Genomic DNA, 21,602 nt, shown 5'->3' with positions numbered 1-21,602 from the left:
GAGGCTTCACAGACACAAACGATTCCCCGTCAGCTCTGGTACAGACGAGATACCGGGGTGAATACCTTTCGCTCTCATTCATAGCCTTTCGTTCCTCCCATGGTGTGGCCAGGGAGGGTAACGATTTGGGGTCATACACATTAGCCTTAAAGTGAGCTTTGGAATGCTTAGAGACTGCTGACAGTGTGCCACCAGCGAGAGATGATGTACCACGCTTCATTGCGGGTCATCCGCCCTGATGCCACCTACTCCGACCAAGGGCCCTCCCTACGGGCGCCACCCAGCCACAGCAAAGGCCACCTGGCAGGATGGCCATTGCCGGGAGTCCCGATGCCCCAGGGAGATGGGCATCTACTCCTTGGCATATGTGGGGAGTTAACGGCGCAGGCATCAGTAGAGCAATCCCTGCGTTGTCAGGGGGCTACAACCAAGAGGGTACATGGCAGCCCCACCACAATGGACTGGCTACCGTGCTGGATTTTAGGTGACATGTCGTCCATGGTTTTCATCTGTGCAGAAACTGGCACTGCTCATCGCATGGCGGAAAGTGCATGCAGGAACAGATCCATGCCCAAGATATGGAGAGCGGGCAGGACTGCAACGCAACAATGAATAAGCTGGCGAAAGTTCTCAACACAAGATGGACACAATGCACCAAGCAAGGCGCCCTTCCCCAATCGGCTCGCTCTTCGGAAAAATTTTGAGATATGGAGGTCAAACCCAACAGGGGACCATCACATAAGGCCAAAACATTTGAGACTCCTTTTAGTCACCTCTTACGACAGGCAGGAATATCGTGGGCCTATTCTTACCCCCGAACCCGCAGGGGGATTTTGGCTTGTAGAGCAGTAAAGTTCCATTAACTTTACATTGTACATGCTAGGCTCACCATTATCACATAGAACATTTCTTTGTATCTGGAGTAAAATATCTGCTTTCCTCCACTGCATTGTTGGAGCTTTATGCATCACAACAGAGTGGTATGACATTTCATCTACTATTGTCAAATTCTGAGGAACGTTTTGCAGCAGAACATTATCAGCCCAGCTGATGATTGTGTTGATGGACGACACTTTTATTCTAAATCATGTATTCAGGTGTTCTGCACTGTTGTTATTAATGCAATGCCAACATGAAACACTTGCTCACAATACCTGACAACAACAGTACACTTTAATGCCAGGAAATGTGACTTTACAATGAGAGCTGTTGAACATTGATACATTTAATGCATGACACCATGTGGTACTGTTTATTCATAGTATGGCAACAGGGGCACTTTACCAGCAGAATCACTGATAGTCAGGTAAGGAAAGTTGGCTCGCCATTGGTGTTACCTGGGCAATGGTGTTACATCACCCTCCGGTCAGTCTAATGTCAAAAGTTGTGACCAATTTTAAATGCACTATAACTGCTTCATGGAATGGCACACAACTCAAACATTCCTTTTCCCCAAAATACCTTGAGGTTACTTTAGAATGCACCTAAACCCATAAAATGCATTACCATAACTACAAAATGAAAGTATCTGGAAGGAATAAACTAAAGGGATCTAACAGGGGTGCACAACCAGCCACTATCCAGACTACTATATTGGCATGTTGCTATTCGTCAGGAGAATATGCAGCACCCGTCTGGCATAATTTATGCCATGTTAGCCAGTGAACATTGCCCCAAATGAGATGTGTCACATAATTACTGGATGCTTGAGACCAACTAAAGTGGAGGAGCTACATGTACCAGTAGGCATAGCAGAAAAAGTTTTGTAACAAAAACCCACAACAATACAATCCACATGCTAGACATGTGAAAAAACAGAGTAGATGATGCTCCTCTAGACTGGAGAAAACCTAAAGATGAGCTACCCCCAGTCACAATAAGAACTGATGCACTTGGAAGTCCCTCAACAGAATGCGAACTGGTGTTGGGTGATGTAAAGTAAATCTTGGAAAGTGGAGTAGGCTAGTGGGCCCTCAACCTTTCTGTAAGTGTGGAGGGGATTAGCAGACAATATCTCGCTTGCGCAATTGCCATTGGTGCTCGTCATCATGCACCAAAGAAAATCTAATGATGGCCAACTCTAATGTCTTGGACATAACCCATTTTGGGCAAAAACAATTTGATTGAATGTTTGTTAGTTTTTCTACCCTTAAATGTATTTATGACTGTTTACTCATGGACAAATACTTAACAAATGTATGCTAACTCTAATGCCTTGGATGTAGCCCACTTGTAGGTAAAAGTGATTTAATTACTGTTGTGTCAGTCTATTTCCATGTTTAATGCATTAATGTCTATGGTCCATGCAGTCATGTTTATAATTATTGACCTTTTTGTTATCTCCTGTGGAACTGATGCCTTTGACACAAAAAAAAAAAAAAAAAAAAAAAAAAAAAAAAAAAAAAAAAAATGAAATAGCCTCTCTTACAGCATATCCAGATAAGCAATCCCTGTTATGGTAGCTTCAGCAAAAGTAATAGCTCATAAACTTGGCAACATGACACAGTGCAGGAAACATTTACTTTTGAGAACCTCTTTGATATCACACTGGTTCATGAGGATGTTCTGACCCCTTAGTGAACATTATGGGTATTCATCTGCCCACTTAAGTGAAAGGTTACCTCATCACTGAACACCTCATGATCAAGAAAGTCATCTTCTCACTGCAACACTTCAACTGCAACGCACCACAGTCATCTGGCCTTTAAGCTTGAACCAACTGTACTTGGCATGGGTACATGTGTAAATATATTTTTTTTTAAATATTCATAGTGTCATCTGTCACAACTGGAGTTCAAAGACTTCCTTTCCAAAGAGACTTCTTAGGATGACGATGGTAGTATGTTCTGATGTGGTCAACATCCTCTTCAGACTTTTTGGCCATCCTGTGCTTTTTCATTTACACACACATTCAGTTGTTTTGAATTGCCTCTATCACTGGCAGAGGTCTTTTTTTTCACATGAGGGATCACTATCAAACTTTAAACAAACACATGTTGAACTAAAATTATAGATTCACTCCCAGCAAACAGATCACAAAAAAGTTTATACTCAGCAGTTGCCGTTTTGTGTGTATGTGGAAGTACAAGTGGGAAAACAATAGGGCAGTACTTGCACTTGTGCTATTATAAAACTGTTTGAGTTACTCTTTAATTGTGACCTTGAACCAAGACTCTGGAATGTTTGCAGTTGATGCTATTAAAATGTATAACTGGGACATTCTCTTATGAATGCCATGCACATTACAAAAGTAGCCTGCAATGGGAACTTCTACCTGTGAAAATGTAACTTGGCTCGGTCTACATCCAGACTCTACAGAACAAGATGTGAGAAAGAAAGAAATGCCTCCTAGTATGAAGATGAGCTTGCAGCCACAGAAGAATATTACCATTAATACCATAACATGTAAGATCTATGAATACTATTTTATAGTCTTTGGCAACATCATAGAATATTTAACAACATGAGAAGTTTACATTTGCTAAGGAGACATCAGTCATATAATCATCATATTACCAAAGATGATATATCAGTAGAATCTTTCTATTGGTTAATGATTTTTATAAATTATTTAGGGGAATCTTATTGAAATTTTTCATGCCAGAGTAATGTACTGAAACTTTTCAATGAAGATAAAGGAAGCATTTAATGAATACTGTCATTACTTTCTGTACATGAATAGATTAAAATATTCACTCACTTGTCACTTTCACCTGAATCTGTGATGCATAAATCGCGTTGGTTGGCCTCAATGTCTTCATTTGACATTTCCAGATTCCAGATTCTTCCTCAGTTGCAGCAAACAGTGTCCCTCCACAGTCACCTGCATCAAGACTAAAACCATCATATTTCCACAAACCATCATATTTCCACATTTCTGTACTGTTGTAAATCCCCTCTTTTGAGTCAAGCACAATTGTTGAACCATTTGGATGAACCAGTGAACATTCACTTATTGGTGTCTCAACACGGCATTTCAATGTCAGTGGTTTCCCCAAGAGTACAACAGTGTTACCAACATCCCATACTTGAATTTTTTCTGAAAAAAATAAATAAAATGCATTTCATGTAGCATCCAAGGAACATGGCTTGCAGCAGAAATAACCACTTTCAAAACTAGAAGTGTGAAACATAATCAAAAATTTCAGCAATGGTAAATTGGATGATTATGAATAATCTGTAAATTTATAAAGTTATTACTTTAAAACTGTTGTCAAAGATATTTTCTTTTCAACAAGTACACTTGATATGATATAATGATCCTATTTATCAATTAACTAGAAAAAGATAATCAAATATACAATTGTTCTATTATCTTATGACAATGCTTATGATATAACCTTTTCAATTAAGACTTGTTATTCAGAAATTACACACAACAGTTAAAATTGTCACAAGTAGAATTATTGTTTGTCAGTTTGTGTTCTTAATTAAATTATCTTCATACCATAATTTATAACTGTATGATTTTGTTCTGAAAAATGTGTAAATTAATCGATCAAAAATAATGTATTCAAACATTGGAAAATTTAGAATACAATAACACTAATATGAAAAAGATATACTGCAATTCGCCATATGGAGGAGGCATCAAGTGACAGATAGGCACTCCATTTTTTCTGTTTGGATGCTTTTAGAAAGGGTTCTGATACCTGAAGCCAATCATTAATTAAATAAAAGAATTTAATTTCACAACTTCTCCTGTTTTTTACATCAGACATTGAAAAAAGACAACTAGATATTATTAGGTATTGGACAGACAGAGAGAAAGCAAAACATGCACACATTCATACATGCACAACTCACATGCATATGGCCAGTGTTGTCTCCAGACACTAGGTGCAGCATCAGGAGGCTCTTCTGGGTGGAGAAGGATTGGGGAGGTGAAGGGCAGAGGAGAAAAAGAGAGAAGAGGAAAGGACTTGCAGGTGCGCCAATGGAATTCAGATGTAGTGTGGAACCATAGTGGGAGCAGAGAATATGATAGGCACATGCAGGACAGGGACTAGTGAAGGTTGAGGCAGTGGTAGTCACATGAATGTAGGATGTGTTATAGGCAGAGTTACTGCCTGTGTAAATCAGAAAAGGCTCTGAAACAGAAGCTGATAACAAGAATATTTTGTTGGGCAGTATGCTCAGCAATTCGGTGATCCAGCTGTCTCGTGGCCGCAGTTTGGAAATGGCCATTTATGCTGACAGAAAACTTGTTTGAGGTCATGCCTCTGTATAATGCAGCACAGTGATCACAGCTAAGTTGATACCACATTGTTCCTTTCAGAGATGACCTTGCTGTTGATGCTTCTGACAGGAGTAGAGTAGAAGGTAGTGGAAGAATGTATGGGACAAGTCTTTAGATCCATTCCAGGAATATTAGATAAGGGGAAAGGGGTTGGGAACTGGGGTGGGATAAGGACAAACAAGGAAATTGTGTAGGTTTGGTGGCTGGTGGAATATCACTGTGGAAGGGATGAGGCAGATAATGGAGAGGATATTTCTTATTTCAGTGCATGATGAGAGATAGTTGAAACTCTGGAGAATAATGTGATACAGTTGCTCCAGTCCTATTTGGTACTGAGTCATGAGGGAGTGCTTCTTTGTGGCCAGACAGTGTGTATGTGAAGGATGGTAGCTGACTGAGGAGACAAGGCACGGGAGACCTGTTTCTGGACAATGTTGGGAGGGTAACTAAAGTATGCGAAAGCCTCGATGAGACCCTTGGCATATTTGGAAAGGGGCTGCTTGTCACTATAAATGTGATGACCAGATGTGGCTAGGGTGTATGAAGGGGGCTTCTTGATGTTGAATGGGTGGGCGGTGTCAAAGGGGTGATATTGTTGTTTTCCAACAGTGTATATAAAAGACACTAACTATTTTGTCTATTGAATCTCCACAGTTCCTGTTCCTTCAGCACCAGGCATCCTGCTCTTCATTGTCAATGCCACAGACCTCTACACTAGCATCCCCAGTGCCCTTGCCACTATTGAACACTACCCTTCCAGCACCAAACTAACTCCAAACCTAAAACTTCTTTCGTAGTCACAATGAAGAACAACATCCCCACCCACTATTATTCCTCCTGGGAAGGCTTCATTTACAATCAAATCCATGGTACAGCAATGAGCACCTACATGGTAACACTTGATAACCTATTAAAGAACCATCTAAAGGTGTCCTTCCTAACCATCCAGAATCCCAAACCTCTCACCTGATTGAGATGGTTCATTAATAGGTTGTCAAGTGTTGCCATGTAGGTGCTCATTGGTGGTTATTAGGTCTGTTGTGGATGGATGTACTGATGTAGCCATGATTGAAGTGGAAGTTGACTTCAAGGCAGGTGGCTTGTTGGTCTGAGGAGGACAAGATGCAATGAATGGGGAAAAAGTTTTGAGGTTTTGGAGGAATGTTGATAGGGTGCCCTCAGCCTCAGTCCACATCATGAAGATGGTTTTAGTGCTGTCCACCAAGAGACAGCATAGTGGAATAGCTACCAGAGCACCATCTGTGTCTACCCTCTAATAGGGAATGCTCATAGACCAAAGGCTCAGTGTGGTGCAAAAGTGTGAAGCAAGCAGGCAACCATGTCATAGAAATGTATTTGTGCTTCCTGACAGCCAACTGAGCAAGTTTGAAAGGTCAAATTGTGACTGTCCGAGAGACAGCATGGTTCTTTTGGAGAATTTCCACACAAAAATTGGACATGCTGCATTTGTGGAACAAAGCTGGTATCAGTGGTCACATGAACATTCTCACACCTGTAGACAAGGTTCTGGACATCCACGCAGCACAGACATCTGCCAGGAACATTGTATTTCAATGGCAGATCAGGCAGAAACCACATTACAGATAAGAGGGCTTGTGAGCCCAGACATGTCAACATGAACTATTGCAAATCAATTATTAGCAGTGTGACTACAGACATGCATACCTCTAGCTTGTCTTCCACCCATGCTACAGCATCAATATTCACGGCTTAACTGGTGGCATCAGAGGATCACTTGGGTGATAGAATGGTGAACCGTAGAATTCAGCCATGAAAGCAGATTCTGTCTGCATGCAAGTGGTTGTCATTTGGATATACTATGTAGATAGACCTGGGAAGCACTGTTTCCCAGAGTGTACTCATCCAAGACACACTGGCCTTAGGGTCTGGGGTGCGATAAGTTACAACTCTTGTTCACCTTTGGTTTTTCTAGAGGGTACACTAATCAGCACTTAGTATGTGCAGAATGTTTATAGACATATTATATTATTGTGCTTGGAATAGGAAGATGAAGTGTTGCTCTACCAGGATAATGCTCATACACACACTGCCCATGAAACTCAACGTGCTCTGCAAGATGTGCAGCAACTTCCCCGGCCAGCACAATCTCCAGACTTGTCTCCAATTGAGCGCATGTGAGGTATGATGGAACAAGAAGTCACTCATACCACTTGTCAACCAACAACTCTTACAGAACTGTGTGAACAGGTTGAGCAGGTGTAGCATAACATATCCCAAGACAGTATTCACCATCTGTATGATCTACTAGATGCCACAGTCAGTACCTGCATTACCACCCAGGGGCTATACTACATACTAATGTGGGTGTTTCAGTATGGGTCGATACCTGGTACCTCAGTACCGCTTGTGTTATTGATCTGTAAATGTAACCATATCATGTACTCCATATGTATGCACTGCTGCAACCATAAATTTTTAGTGAATTAGAAACCTCTAAAAGGGTGTACTAACTTTTTTCCTAGCAGCATATAAGAACAGGTTATGGGTAAAAGGCTGGGGCTGTTCATACACAAGGGCAAAGGGGCAGTAGCCAGCCACAATGAGGTGTCCTGAGTGGTTTGGTTAATGTAGTTTCTGAAGTATTTAGAATGTAGGCAAGTGGGGAGTGTTGGGGGTGAGATGGGAGACATACTCATGGGAGAGATTCTGGGATGGATTTGAGAAGGGACTGGAAATCTTGCTGGATTTCTGGAGCATGGTCACTGTTTCAGGCCTTGTAGATGGACGTATCTGAAAGCTGTAAGAGACCCTCTGCCAGGTAACACCTGCATTTCATAACTTCATTATCCTTAGTGACACATCTAATGCATCACTGACACAAGAAATTTTCACAGATTAAAATATGCAATTAAACTTCTTTACCGGAAACGTAATTATCATCAAGTTTCCTTACTGACATGTTTTTCCAAAATATTCCAAAAAGTAATGTACTCAAGAATAATTTAAGATTTAAGAAGTAACAATTTACTTACGATATCACAGTTTGGATTCCAGAATTGTTGTTCAACTGAGAATGATATAATGAAGGTATGACAATGCTGATACTCAACTTAGTCAGCACAGTACTTCACGCTGATAGTGACAGGTAATAGAATCCCACAAATGGGATTAACTCACCATGTGAACTGAACTACTGGAAGTGGAGCACCAGTACCCACAGACGTATGAGTATGAATAACACAGCATGCAGTTGGTGTGAACTGCTAATAACTGAGCATACAACAACTCTCAGCATGAGCACCAAGCTAGGTCCACAGCAGTCTAGCTCCACGTGAGCACTGGCCTGCTCCACTTACTGTTGTTCGCAAGCAATTACTAACACCAGTGGCCCTGCAAATATGATGCAATGTATACAACCTCTATTGCAGGTTCCTGAACTACTCCACTGTTCTACCCATGCCATTCTTCTGCCTTCCATTGGGATGTCCACTGGTGTGGATTCTAAATCCCTTCCCCCTGAAAAGGCAAAAATTGCCAGGCTTGGGTAGTGAGCTCTGGGGCTGAACTGGAGAGAGCATCAGAGAACCTGGCAGTTTGCCAATTACCGAAGGAGGCAACAGCAGCACTGCTGGTCCTGCCAGAAAAGTGGAAGGGGATGGAGGCTGTGGCAACAATGGGTCCACTGGTGGACTCAATGGCAGATGGAGGCATGAGCCACACTGGGTCATGAGGTGACAGGAGGAAGCTGGAGGTGTGGAGAGGATGGCAACAGTGATGCAAGCTGCTGAAAATGGGAGCTTGCTCCAGGAGCAATACTGCAACCAACTCTGCTGCTCAGCTGACTGGAAGACCATAGTGGCAACACTCCAAAAGAGTCTTGGCCCAACTGACTAATGTGATGAGTGGGCTGCCCACGCCAACATCCACTGCAAACAAATGCCATCCTCTGCAGTCCAACATGATACCCACAGCCACTCTGGCTGCTGGCTGAAGAAATGGCCCAAATAGCCACCCCAGGAAAAAGACATGGCAGGCCACAGTGGTCCATGGTATTTGATTCAGGGTGCAACAAATGTTCCACCAGACTGCATCCACTGAAGGGTGTCACCCAGTACATCACCAGAAAACTGAGCAATGAGTCATGGCAGTAAGAGACACATACAGCCTACTCCCTCTGGGTCTTGAATGTATGCACAAGGCACTCCACATCCAAGTTAGAAGCTATGTGAAATAGATAGGTACTCAGATGCCGTATAACATTGCAGGTGCAAAAGTCTTCAAACTCCTGTGACACAAATTGCCTACTGTTATCATAACTGAGGCTCCTACATGACTCCTCAATGCAAAAGTAAATGACAATGCATGACCAGTGGCAGTCAATGATGTGGATGACAGCTTGGTCTCATACAGCAAATTTGACACTGCATTGAGTACCAACAACCACTACTGCCCAAAAATGGACACACGAAATCAATGTGTACACTACCCCAAGGGTGCTCTGGAACTGGCCAAGGAGAGAGGTGGCATGGCCCGGTTCTGAGCACAAACCCTGCGAGCTTGTAACTGATGTCCAATGCTATGATCAACCACTGGCCAATAGACTTGACATTGCAGTCGCACCTTCACTTGGGTCATCCCCTAGTGTGACACATACAGCAACTAGAGACTGTGAGGACACAATGCTATGAGACAACCATTCAAACAGCACTGGTCCTCTGTGGCAAGCATGAGGACCACCTGGATACCATTGAGATGAGCATGGAGGAGAAAAAATGTACACCATGATGGTGGATCCATTCATGATGAGACACATTCCAGCCATCCCACCTCGACCACCAAAACAATTTTCCAGAAAAGTGGGTCAGCAGCCACAGCAATCATGAACTCTCATACTCTCAATAGCAAATCATACAAGATTTGCTGCAAGGCATCACCCAAAGTGAACACAAGAGCCTCTTGCCTGTCGAATTCTGGACTGGATCTCACTGGTAGCTGTGAGAATACAGCAGTATTTGCATGCTGGTTGGTGGAGCAGTAACAAATGTCATAAGAATAGTTACAGAGAAATGCTGCAATCACTGGGCAACTATCTGGCAGCTTTGAACAAGGGCCAAATACAAAAACCAAATGCTTATTGCCAATGATGAGGAGGAACCTCACCCCATACAGGAAAACATAGAACTTTTTGATACGGCAAATAAAAGCTGGCACCTCCTTTTGCACTTGTGAATAGTTCAGTTGTGCAGTGGAAGTGTCTTTGAAGCATAATTGGTGGGTGTTCAGTGCCATCCATGTTCCGGTGGGACATGACTGTACCAATACTGTAGTGGGATATGTCACAGGACAGGGTAAAAAAAGACAGCCAGGGAGCAGAACACAACTGCTGCTTGAAACAGTGAAAAGCCTGTTGGCAATCTGCAGACCAGACAAACTTAATGCCCTTCTGGCAAAGCCAGTTAAGAGACTGGAAGATGTGTGCAGTCTGGGAAATGGACTGAAAATATTATGAAACCTTAGACAAAAAAACTGGAGCTCCTTCAAGTTCTTCAGCATTGATAGGTTGACAATGGCCTTGATGTTGTCATCTGTGGAGTTGAGACTTATAAAGTATGTGACCCAAAAAACTGCACTTTTCCAGCTTGCAAGAACGCCATTATCCATGAGGCATTGGAAAACTGACTGAAGGTTCTATAAATGCTACTCCCAAGTAGTGCCTGTGGCCTAGATGTCATCAAGTTAATTAAACCAACAGGGAATCTCCTGACTCAATTGCTCCAAATATCATTGGTGAACTCTTGGTACAGACAAGACTCCAAAAGGCAAGCAATTAAACTGATAAAGCCCAAAGGGTGTGCTGAGGACCAGGAAATTCCAAGAAACTGTGTCCAAAGGCAACTAAAGGTAAACATCTTGCGAGTCAATGCTGGAAAAACACTGGCAGCCCAATGACTTCACCAACAACTCCACCTGCCATGGAATGGGATATGAATCCACAACACATTGTACACTGGCCATCTTTTTAAAGTCACTGCTGAGCAGCACAGCACTATTAGGCTTCTCAATTACCACCAAAGTAATGGCCTACTGACTCAATGAAATAGGAGAAACAATACTCTGATCCTACCAATGCTACACTGAAGTGCCAAAGAAACTGGTATAGGCATGCATATTCAAATACAGAGATATGTAAACAGACAGAATACGACACTGCAGTTGGCAATGCCCATGTAAGACAACAAGTGTCTGGCGCAATTGTTAGATTGATTACTGCAGCTGCAATAGCAGGTTATCAAGATGTAAGTGAGTTTGAATGTGGTGTTATAGTCAGCACATGAGCAATGGGACACCGCATCTCCAAGGTAGCGATGAAGTGGGGATTTTCCTGTATGACCATTTCATGAGTGTGCTGTGAATATCAGGAATCTAGTAAAACATCAAATCTCCAACATCACTTTGGCCAGAAAAACATACTGCAAAAATGGGACCAACAATGACTAAAGAGAATTGTTCAACATGACAGACGTGCAGCCCTTCAGCAAATTGCTGCAGATTTCAATGCTGGCCATCAACAAGTGTCAGCATGTGAACCATTCAACAAAACATCATTGATACAGGCTTTCAGAGCCAAAGGCCCACTTGTGTACACTTGATGAGCGCATGACACAAATATTTACACCTCACTTTACCCCATCAATACCAACATTGGACTTTTGATGACTGGAAACATGTTTCCTGGTTGGATGAGTCTTGTTTCAAATTGTATCGAGCAGATGGAAGTGGGACGTGGACAGGTATGGAGAATACCTCATGACTCCATGGACCCTGCATGTCTGCTGGGGACTGTTCAAACTGGTGGAGGCTCTGTAATGGTGTTGGGTGTGTGCAGTTGGAGTGATATGGGACCCCTGATACATTTAGATATGACTCTGACAGGTGACACGTATGTAAGCATTCTGTCTGGTCACCTGTATCCATTCATGTCCATTGTGCATTCCGACGGACTTGAGCAATTTCAGCAGGACAATGCAACACACCACACATACAGAATTGCTACAGATCACCTCAAGGAACACTCTTCTGAGTTTAAACACTTCCTTTGGCCACCAAACTTCCCAAACATGAACATTATTGAGCATATCTGGGATGTCTTACAATGTGCTGTTCAGAAGAGATCTCCACCCCCTTGTACTCTTACGGCTTTATGGATAGCCCTGCAAGATTAATTGTGTCAGTTCCCTCCAGCACTACTTAAGACAATAGTCGAGTCCATGCCACATCATGGTGCGACACTTCTACATCCTCGCGGGGGCCCTACCAAGTATTAGGCAGATGTACCAGTTCCTTTGGCTCTTCAGTGTACAACTCAGTATTTTCCTTGTCATTTGTCATGCATGGCTAAGGGAATGGGGCAGTGCCACAAAATTTTGGGATGACTGATGGCTTAAGAGAAACATATGCCTCAAAATTTTCAGCCATGGTACAAGGTTTTCTTTAACGTCTGGCTATAGTACTGGAGTAAGGAGCCCAGATCATGAAAAGTGACAGACTGAGACACTAAATGCACTTTGTTCCTTGATCTGAAAGCCAAACCTAAAAGGCATGAAGCCCAAAAGTATTCTGTCCATACCAAAAACATTTTGCACAAACAGTGAATTTACTACTGGCAATGTAAGTTCCCATTCCACATTCTTGCAATGATGGAGATGGAGATTTGTCCTTGCAATGCACAGCGCTGTTTTCTATACGACACAATCTGACAGACTAGCCATTGCAACTCTGGGTGCCCCAAGCTCCCATCATATCTAAATTAATGAGGCTGACGGATGCTCCCATATCTAATTGAAATTCAACCGCCATCCCATCTGTAATAAATGTCAGCAAAATACATAGGGGCAACATGTGTAGTGTGACAGAGACAGCCCTAGAGTCTATTGAAAACATTAGGGCATGCAATGATGGAGTCACAGCCTGCCAACTGTCATAAACATTTGCCAAATGGGCTTCTCAAAGGCATACCCACGTGTGGGTAAATCATTGGCAAGGACAGATACTGCTGTGGGACTGAGACTTTTTGAGGGGAGGTTCCTGATCATGTTGTGGGTCTGTTAAGGCTCTTGATTCTGTGGGGCGACAGGAGAGAATTTCTGAGGATGTGGCAGATGTATGATATTTTCAAGGCAGCTCTGAGGGGATGCAGGAGAAGTCTGATGGGGACTTCTGTAGTGGCGATGGATGGTGGTATGACATGAATAGATTGGACTGTTTTCTGAGGTGGCTTGTTTTGATTCTATAAATATGACTATTTGTAATTATATCAATGAGAAGCATTCAGATAACTTCAGTAGTCATTAAAAATGACATATTTTTTCACTGATGTGAAGTAAACAGATATAATACATTGTATATTTATGGCTTCATTGTGGCAGTGCTTTGTTACTGTTGGAGAATATCACCAGCTTAGCACTCCTTGCCACATCAAATTCTGCATTATTACGTTTTTTCCAGAGTTATTAACGTATTGTATAACAGAAATAAGTGTTGCAGCTTGTGAGAAATTAACTGTAAGGTGACATTTATTGCATAGCATGTTCATACAATGCAATCTCAGAATACATCAACATGAAAAATCCATGAGAGAGTAATTATATAAAACAAGGAATAAACAATGTCAAAGACAGTATGTCTCAATATAATCACTGTATAACTTGCACACTTCCACACCCCGATGCACAATGAAGCACAGCACAGCCCCTACATCACTCCCCCCCCCCCCCCCCCCCCCCCCCCCCGCCACACACACACACAAAAGTGCTTATGATACTTACAATTAAACTTGATGTGGCGTGCAAATCACATGACAACTGGTTTTGATGTTGTTGAGAAGTCAGGGATGGCACTCATTGTCAACAGCGGGATGTCAGTCAGTGATCGATGGTGGGGTAGCAGATGGTTCTGTTGTGTCCATAGGTGGTGTGGTAGGTGTCTTGTATGCCTCAGTAGAAGCAGTGCTAAAGGCAGGTTTTCGGTGGTCAGTGGAAACTGTTGGCATTCCCATGATGTCAAATGTAAATGTTTTATCCTCTCTGCTAAGTAATGTAGATAATCCATTGTACAGTGGTTGCAGAGGTTTACATACAACATTGTGTCAAATGACACTTTGACAAATCCATAAAAATGAATGGGTAGTGAGTCCTTTGTTCTCTTGCTGCAATAGACCAAAGTAGCCATATCTGTGAGGGTAGCTTTCTGACAAAATCTGATACATCAACAATAGCGTCCGCCATGTTGTAGAGGAACTCACCAGGTAGTCTAATTAGTTTTCCATAGACCATTGTCAGCTATGATTGTTTTCAGGTCATCCTATATGACTATGTGGAGGTCCAGCGGCATGACTGGTAGTGTCTCAGTCCAGTGCTGTGACTCATGACACTGAAGAGATGCTTTGAAGTCACGGAGTAAGTGTTCTACCAAATCAATCACTGCCAGGTGATAAGCAGTTGCCTTGATGCTATTTGTGCCTAACATACCCTGCTCAGTGGTACTGCACAATGATATACCACAAAAGTCAGTCTTTACATGGAAGAGTGTAGTTGTGATGGTCTCAGCAGTGGTGTCGGAAATGGGGAATAGCTCAGGCCAGCAAGTGAACCAGCCTATAGCAGTAAGACAATAAGTGCATCCAATCACCCAAAAGCTTTTTCACCAACTGCACTGTAGCACTGACAACAGGATGAGACAGGTCATTCAGAAATGTGATTGATTGCTGTTGAAAACTGTGAGTCACAAAGGGTCATGGCCTAGACATGGACGTGTCAAAGCACAACAATATGTTTCCTAGTGGCACTGGAATGGGATGGAGCTGAAGACTAGACAGCTGTGTCAATACATCCTCCAGTTTGCCATCAGACTGTTGTGCAAAGGCTAGTGCCCCATAATTGATTGCACTTAAGATCACATCAGTGCAAGAGAGAGTGTCTGTTGGGACATTAAGTTCTCACTGATTACGGACAATGTTGGTCGTAAACTGTTCTGTGAAGTCCAAATGGTGAAGCTGGTGTGGCAAAGCTTTGTTTAGGCATTGATGACATATGTATGTCTGTGGTTTGTGACAAGAGTGAAGTGTCTACCTTTGAGCATGTGCCTGAATTTCTTGATGGGAGTGTACGCTGCCTACAGTTCACACTCATAGGTTAACCAGTTCTGCTGTGATAGTTTCTGCTATAGAATGCCAAAGCGTGCCCCTGATCCTCTATCAGCTGTTGTAGCGTGGCACCTACTGCTGTCGCATCAACCATTAAGGCAAGCGGTGCGTGTGGTACAGGGTGTGCCAACAGAGTTGCCACAGCAATAGCAGCCTTTACAGTGTTGAAAGCCGTCTCAGGTTACTACTCCACAGCAGTCTGTCATTTGGTTTGCGCAAACCCTGCAGAAGATATTTCAGAACACTGTCCAACAATGTATGGTTCTGCACACAACAATGGTAGAAGTTGGTGACAAACAGAAATCGATGCAGTTCAAGAAGTCACTGGTTCTACCTCATGTTGCGGCAACCGAATTCCATGGACATTGACTGTGTGGCCCAGAAAGTGGACATCTGAAGCTCCGAAGACACATTTAGAAGGGTTGACATGCAGTCAGTACCAAATGTTCAGTTTCGGAGCTAGACATAAACTAATAAATCATCAATGTACAGGGTGATTCAAAAAGAATACCACAACTTTAGGAATTTAAAACTCTGCAATGACAAAAGGCAGAGCTAAGCACTGTGTGTCGGCGAATTAAGGGAGCTATAAAGTTTCATTTAGTATGAACGTGACTCGCCTAAGGTGAACGTTTTCTGTGCCATTTCAGCCAATAAAGTTTTTGGTCCCTTTTTCTTCGAAGGTGCTACTGTAACTGGACTACAGTATCTGGAGATGTTAGAGAATTGGCTGTTCCCTCAGCTCAAACAAGAAGCACAACAATTCATATTTCAGCAGGATGGAGCGCCACCACATTGGCACTTATCTGTCCGTAACTACCTGAACGTCAACTACCCGAGGCGATGGATCGGCCGCCAGGCAGCCCATGACAGAGCACTTCATCACTGGCCTCCAAGAAGCCCTGATCTTATCCCCTGCGATTTTTTCTTATGGGGGTATGTTAAGGATATGGTGTTTCGGCCACCTCTCACAGCCACCATTGATGATTTGAAATCGGAAATAACAGCAGCTATCCAAACTGTTACGCCTGATATGCTACAGAGAGTGTGGAACGAGTTGGAGTATCGGGTTGATATTGCTCGAGTGTCTGGAGGGGGCCATATTGAACATCTCTGAACTTGTTTTTGAGTGAAAAAAAACCTTTTTTAAATTTTCTTTGTAATGATGTATAACAGAAGGTTATATTATGTTTCTTTCATTAAATACACATTTTTAAAGTTGTGGTATTCTTTTTGAATCACCCTGTATATGTCACAGAAGTTCAGGTCTCTCATCACTTCACCCATGAAACATTGGGAAGTTTGCATGACGTTCCACAACGTCAATGACATTTTTCTAAATTCAAAGATGCCAAATGGAGTGGTGACAGCAGTTTTAGCAACACTTTCTTGTGCTATGGGTAGCTGATAATATGCATGCACCAAATCTAAGGTGGAGAAGACAGGCTTACTGTAGATGTTAAACATAAAGTCCTTAATATTTTTCAGGATAAATTTCAGTCATCAGTTGCAAATAAATTTTTATTATCTTTACTGGTTTCAACACATGAATTTGTCATCTTCAGAAACCTACAAAATTTGGAATATTATAAATCCTAGACCTTGGCTATACATTTATGTGACATATAAAAAGAATATTACAGAAACATACTTAGTTTAGCAGACAGGCAATATTTTCTTCTCAAAGGATAATGCCATGGTATGTTTAGAAATTTACAAATTGTATGTGATTATTTTAAACACTGTTTGACAATTTACGATAACTGAATCACATCTATATATCTGTTGTGCTAGCAACAATGGACATATATAAAAGCACACAAAAAAAATGACCAAGGCATATGAAGAAGTTACATGTAATACATTTGAAAAAATATGACACACAATTTCGATATATAAAATGGAAAGGCTAATTTCCACATTTTATAAAAAATTATACCCAATACAAATAGCGTCTGTTTTTAATGCAAGTTCAGCATTCAACAAATCTTTTGTATTTAGGTGAGAATGTCTATATAATTCACATTCTTCCAAAGGGTTCATTGTGTAGCCCTTGTCAATTACAAATACAGTTTCCATGTTAAACAAGGATAAGGCAGGAAGTGTGTGTTTCTCTGTTTTGAGGTGTTCTGCGAAAGCTGACTTACATGAACTCTCGCCATCTTTGTTGAGCAATTGGGGTCTTAAGTGCCTTCCCTGTCTGTCCTGTATAAAAACTCAGATAATGTTGCGTTTCTCAATGAAGATGGCAGGAATCCATATAAGTCAACTTTTGCAGAACACCTCAAAACAAAGGAAGACACACTTCCTCCCCATCCTTGCTGTTGTTGTTGTTGTGGTCTTCAGTCCTGAGACTGGTTTGATGTAGCTCTTCATGCTACTCTATCCTGGGCAAGCTTCTTCATCTCCCAATACGTGCTGCAGCCTACATCCTTCTGAATCTGTTTAGTGTATTCATCTCTTGGTCCCCCTCTACGATTTTTACCCTCCACGCTGCCCTCCAATACTAAATTGGTGATCCCTTGATGCCTCAGAACATGTCCTACCAACCAATCCCTTCTTCTTGTCAAGTTGTGCCACAAACTTCTCTTCTCCCCAATCCTATTCAGTACCTCCTCATTAGTTACGTGATCTACCCACCTTATCTTCAGCATTCTTCTGTAGCACCACATTTCGAAAGCTTCTATTCTCTTCTTGTCCAAACTAGTTATCATCCATGTTTCACTTCCATACATGGCTACACTCCATACAAATACTTTCAGAAACGACTTCCTGACACTTAAATCTATACTCGATGTTAACAAATTTCTCTTCTTCAGAAACGATTTCCTTGCCATTGCCAGTCTACATTTTATATCCTCTCTACTTCGACCATCATCAGTTATTTTACTCCCTAAATAGCAAAACTCCTTTACTACTTTAAGTGTCTCATTTCCTAATCTAATTCCCTCAGCATCGCCCGACTTAATTCGACTACATTCCATTATTCTCGTTTTGCTTTTGTTCATGTTCATCTTATATCCTCCCTTCAAGACACTGTCCATTCCGTTCAACTGCTCTTCCAAGTCCTTTGCTGTCTCTGACAGAATTACAATGTCATCGGCGAACCTTAAAGTTTTTATTTCTTCTCCATGGATTTTAATATCTACTCCGAATTTTTCTTTTGTTTCCTTTACTGCTTGCTCAATATACAGATTGAATAACATCGGGGAGAGGCTACAACCCTGTCTCACTCCCTTCCCAACCACTGCTTCCCTTTCATGTCCCTCGACTCTTATAACTGCCATCTGGTTTCTGTACAAATTGTAAATAGCCTTTCACTCCCTGTATTTTACTCCCGCCACCTTCAGAATTTGATAGAGATTATTCCAGTTAACATTGTCAAAAGCTTTCTCCAAGTCTAAAAATGCTAGAAATGTAGGTTTGCCTTTTCTTAATCTAGCTTCTAAGATAAGTCGTAGGGTCAGTATTGCCTCACGTGCTCCCATATTTCTACGGAATCCAAACAGATCGTCCCCGAGGTCGGCTTCTACCAGTTTTTCCATTCGTCTGTACAGAATTCGCATTAGTATTTTGCAGCCGTGACTTATTAAACTGACAGTTCGGTAATTTTCATATCTGTCAATGCCTGCTTTCTTTGGGATTGGAATTATTATATTCTTCTTGAAGTCTGAGGGTATTTCACCTGTCTCAAACATTTTGCTCACCAGATGGTAGAGTTTTGTCAGGACTGGCTCTCCCAAGGCTGTCAGTAGTTCTAATGGAATGTTGTCTACTCCCGGGGCCTTGTTTCGACTTAGGTCTTTCAGTGCTCTATCAAATTCTTCACGCAGTATCATATCTCCCATCTCATCTTCATCTACATCCCCTTCCATTTCCATAATATTGTCCTCAAGAACATTGTCCTTGTGTAGTCCCTCTATATACTCCCTCCACCTTTCTGCTTTCCCTTCTTTGCTTAGAACTGGGTTTCCATCTGACTCTTGATATTCATACAAGTGGTTCTCTTTTCTCCAAAGGTCTCTCTGATTTTCCTGTAGGCAGTATCTATCTTATCCCTAGTGAGATAAGCGTCTACATCCTTACATTTGTCCTCTAGCCATGCCTGCTTAGCCATTTTGCACTTCCTGTCGATCTCATTTTTGAGACGTTTGTATTCCTTTTTGCCTGCTTCATTTACTCCATTTTTATATTTTTTCCTTTCATCAATTAAATTCAGTATTTCTTCTGTCACCCAAGGATTTGTACTAGCCCTCATCTTTTTACTTACTTGATCCTCTGCTGCCTTCACTACTTCATCCCTCAGAGCTACCCATTCTTCTTCTACTGTATTTCTTTCCCCCATTCTTGTCAACTGTTCCTTTATGCTCTTCCTGAAACACTCTACAACCTCTGGTTCCTTCAGTTTATCCAGGTCCCATCTCCTCAAATTCCCACCTTTTTGCAGTTTCTTCAGTTTTAATCTACAGTTCATAACCAATAGATTGTGGTCAGAGTCCACATCTGCCCCTGGAAATGTCTTACAATTTAAAACCTGGTTCCTAAATCTCCGTCTTACCATTATATAATCTATCTGATATCTTCTAGTACCTCCAGGGTTCTTCCATGTATACAACCTTCTTTCATGATTCTTGAACCAAGTGTTAGCTATGATTAAGTTGTGCTCTGTGCAGAATTCTACCAGGCGGCTTCCTCTTTCATTTCTTAGCCCCAATCCATGTTCACCTACTATGTTTCCTTCTCTCCCTTTTCCTACTCTCGAATTCGAATCACCCATGACTATTAAATTTTCGTCTCCCTTCACTACCTGAATAATTTCTTTTATCTCATCATACATTTCATCAATTTCTTCGTCATCTGCAGAGCTAGTTGGCACATAAACTTGTACTACTGCTAAGCATGGAAATTTTACATATAAATGACAAGGGCTAAAAAATGAACCTTTTAAAGGAATCTGAAATACATAAAGATTCTCACTTAAACTGAAAAGGTTTGTTGAGTGATCAACTTGGATTAAAAAACAGACACTACTTCGATTATGTATCATCTCTTATAAAATGTGAAAATTAGCCCACCCACTTCATATATTAAAATTATGTCTAATTTTTTTAATGTATTATATATAACTGCTTTAATGCCTTTGTTATATTTTTTATACGTGTTTTTATATATGTTCCTTACTGCTAGCACAATAGATCCACAGATGTGAGTGAGTTATTGCGAACTGTCAAATAGCGTATAAAATAATCATATACAATATGTAAATTTCTGGATGGCATTATCCCTATATGAAGAAGATATTGACTGTTTGCTAAACTAAGTAAGCTTCTGTAATATACTTTTTGTACTTCACATAAATGTGTAGCCAATGTCTAAAGATTTATAATATTCCTAATTTTGTAGGCTCCAGAAGATGACAAATTAACTTGTAAAAACTGGTAAAGTTAATAAATACTTATTTGCAACTGATGACTGAAATTTATCCTGAAAAAATAGTACTGCAGTTGCTGAAAATTACAGCCATGAATAAAATAATAAGCCCTCCATATGTAGTACTGGATAGCAGTTCAGGATTGTCCTTGATTTAGCTGCTGGTAATCAGTGCATGGAAGTCATCTATTGTTCTTCATGGGCACTACATGTAGCAGTGAGACCCAGCTGCTGCCTGATGGTCAGAAGACACCCTGAGCAAACATGAAAGCTACTTTCACCTTTTCTGTTGTCAAACAGCACAGTCAAGCATGGATTGGCAGTCCAGTTGTTGTGAGGATGTGATGCACTGTCAAATAGCATACTGGTGCTAGTGCCAGTAGCTGCCTGCTGGTCTCTAGGAACTGTTTAAGAAGTTCTATGTAGGGAGAGTCACAACCAATCATCCAAACTCCTACACCACCCACACAACATACACATGCTTGACTGGTGAGATTGGTTGTGGTATCAAATAGTTGCCGATGTCTGAGGTTGGGTAGCAGGTCATAAAATGACAGAAAGTCAGCTTCTAATATGGAATGTTGCAGTGCAAGAATTTCAGTGTAAATTCTAGAGACACGCGGCTTTCCACCGTCTCAAGCACCCCATGTTTTAAGTGCGAGGGTAAGAGAGTGGAGATGTGTCTACCTCACCACAGGTTCTGTGTGTGCAGGATAGACATGTATCAGGAGAATACAGTAATAGTGAAGG

At 41.6% G+C, this 21,602-nt stretch overlaps 1 protein-coding gene across 1 annotated transcript in view; it reads right to left on the bottom strand.

Moving 5' to 3' along the window:
- LOC126473337 (uncharacterized) overlaps nucleotides 1-21,602 on the bottom strand; it is a 179,669-nt gene that overhangs the window by 59,159 nt on the left and 98,908 nt on the right. The window contains exon 7 of the mRNA XM_050100330.1: nucleotides 3,701-4,039. Coding sequence (XP_049956287.1) covers nucleotides 3,701-4,039 — 339 coding nt within the window. The remainder of the gene's footprint in view (nucleotides 1-3,700; nucleotides 4,040-21,602) is intronic.

This window comes from Schistocerca serialis, chromosome 4, assembly GCF_023864345.2.
Source record: "Schistocerca serialis cubense isolate TAMUIC-IGC-003099 chromosome 4, iqSchSeri2.2, whole genome shotgun sequence".
Classification (NCBI taxonomy): domain Eukaryota; kingdom Metazoa; phylum Arthropoda; class Insecta; order Orthoptera; family Acrididae; genus Schistocerca; species Schistocerca serialis.
This window is presented reverse-complemented; position numbering and strand designations above follow the sequence as displayed.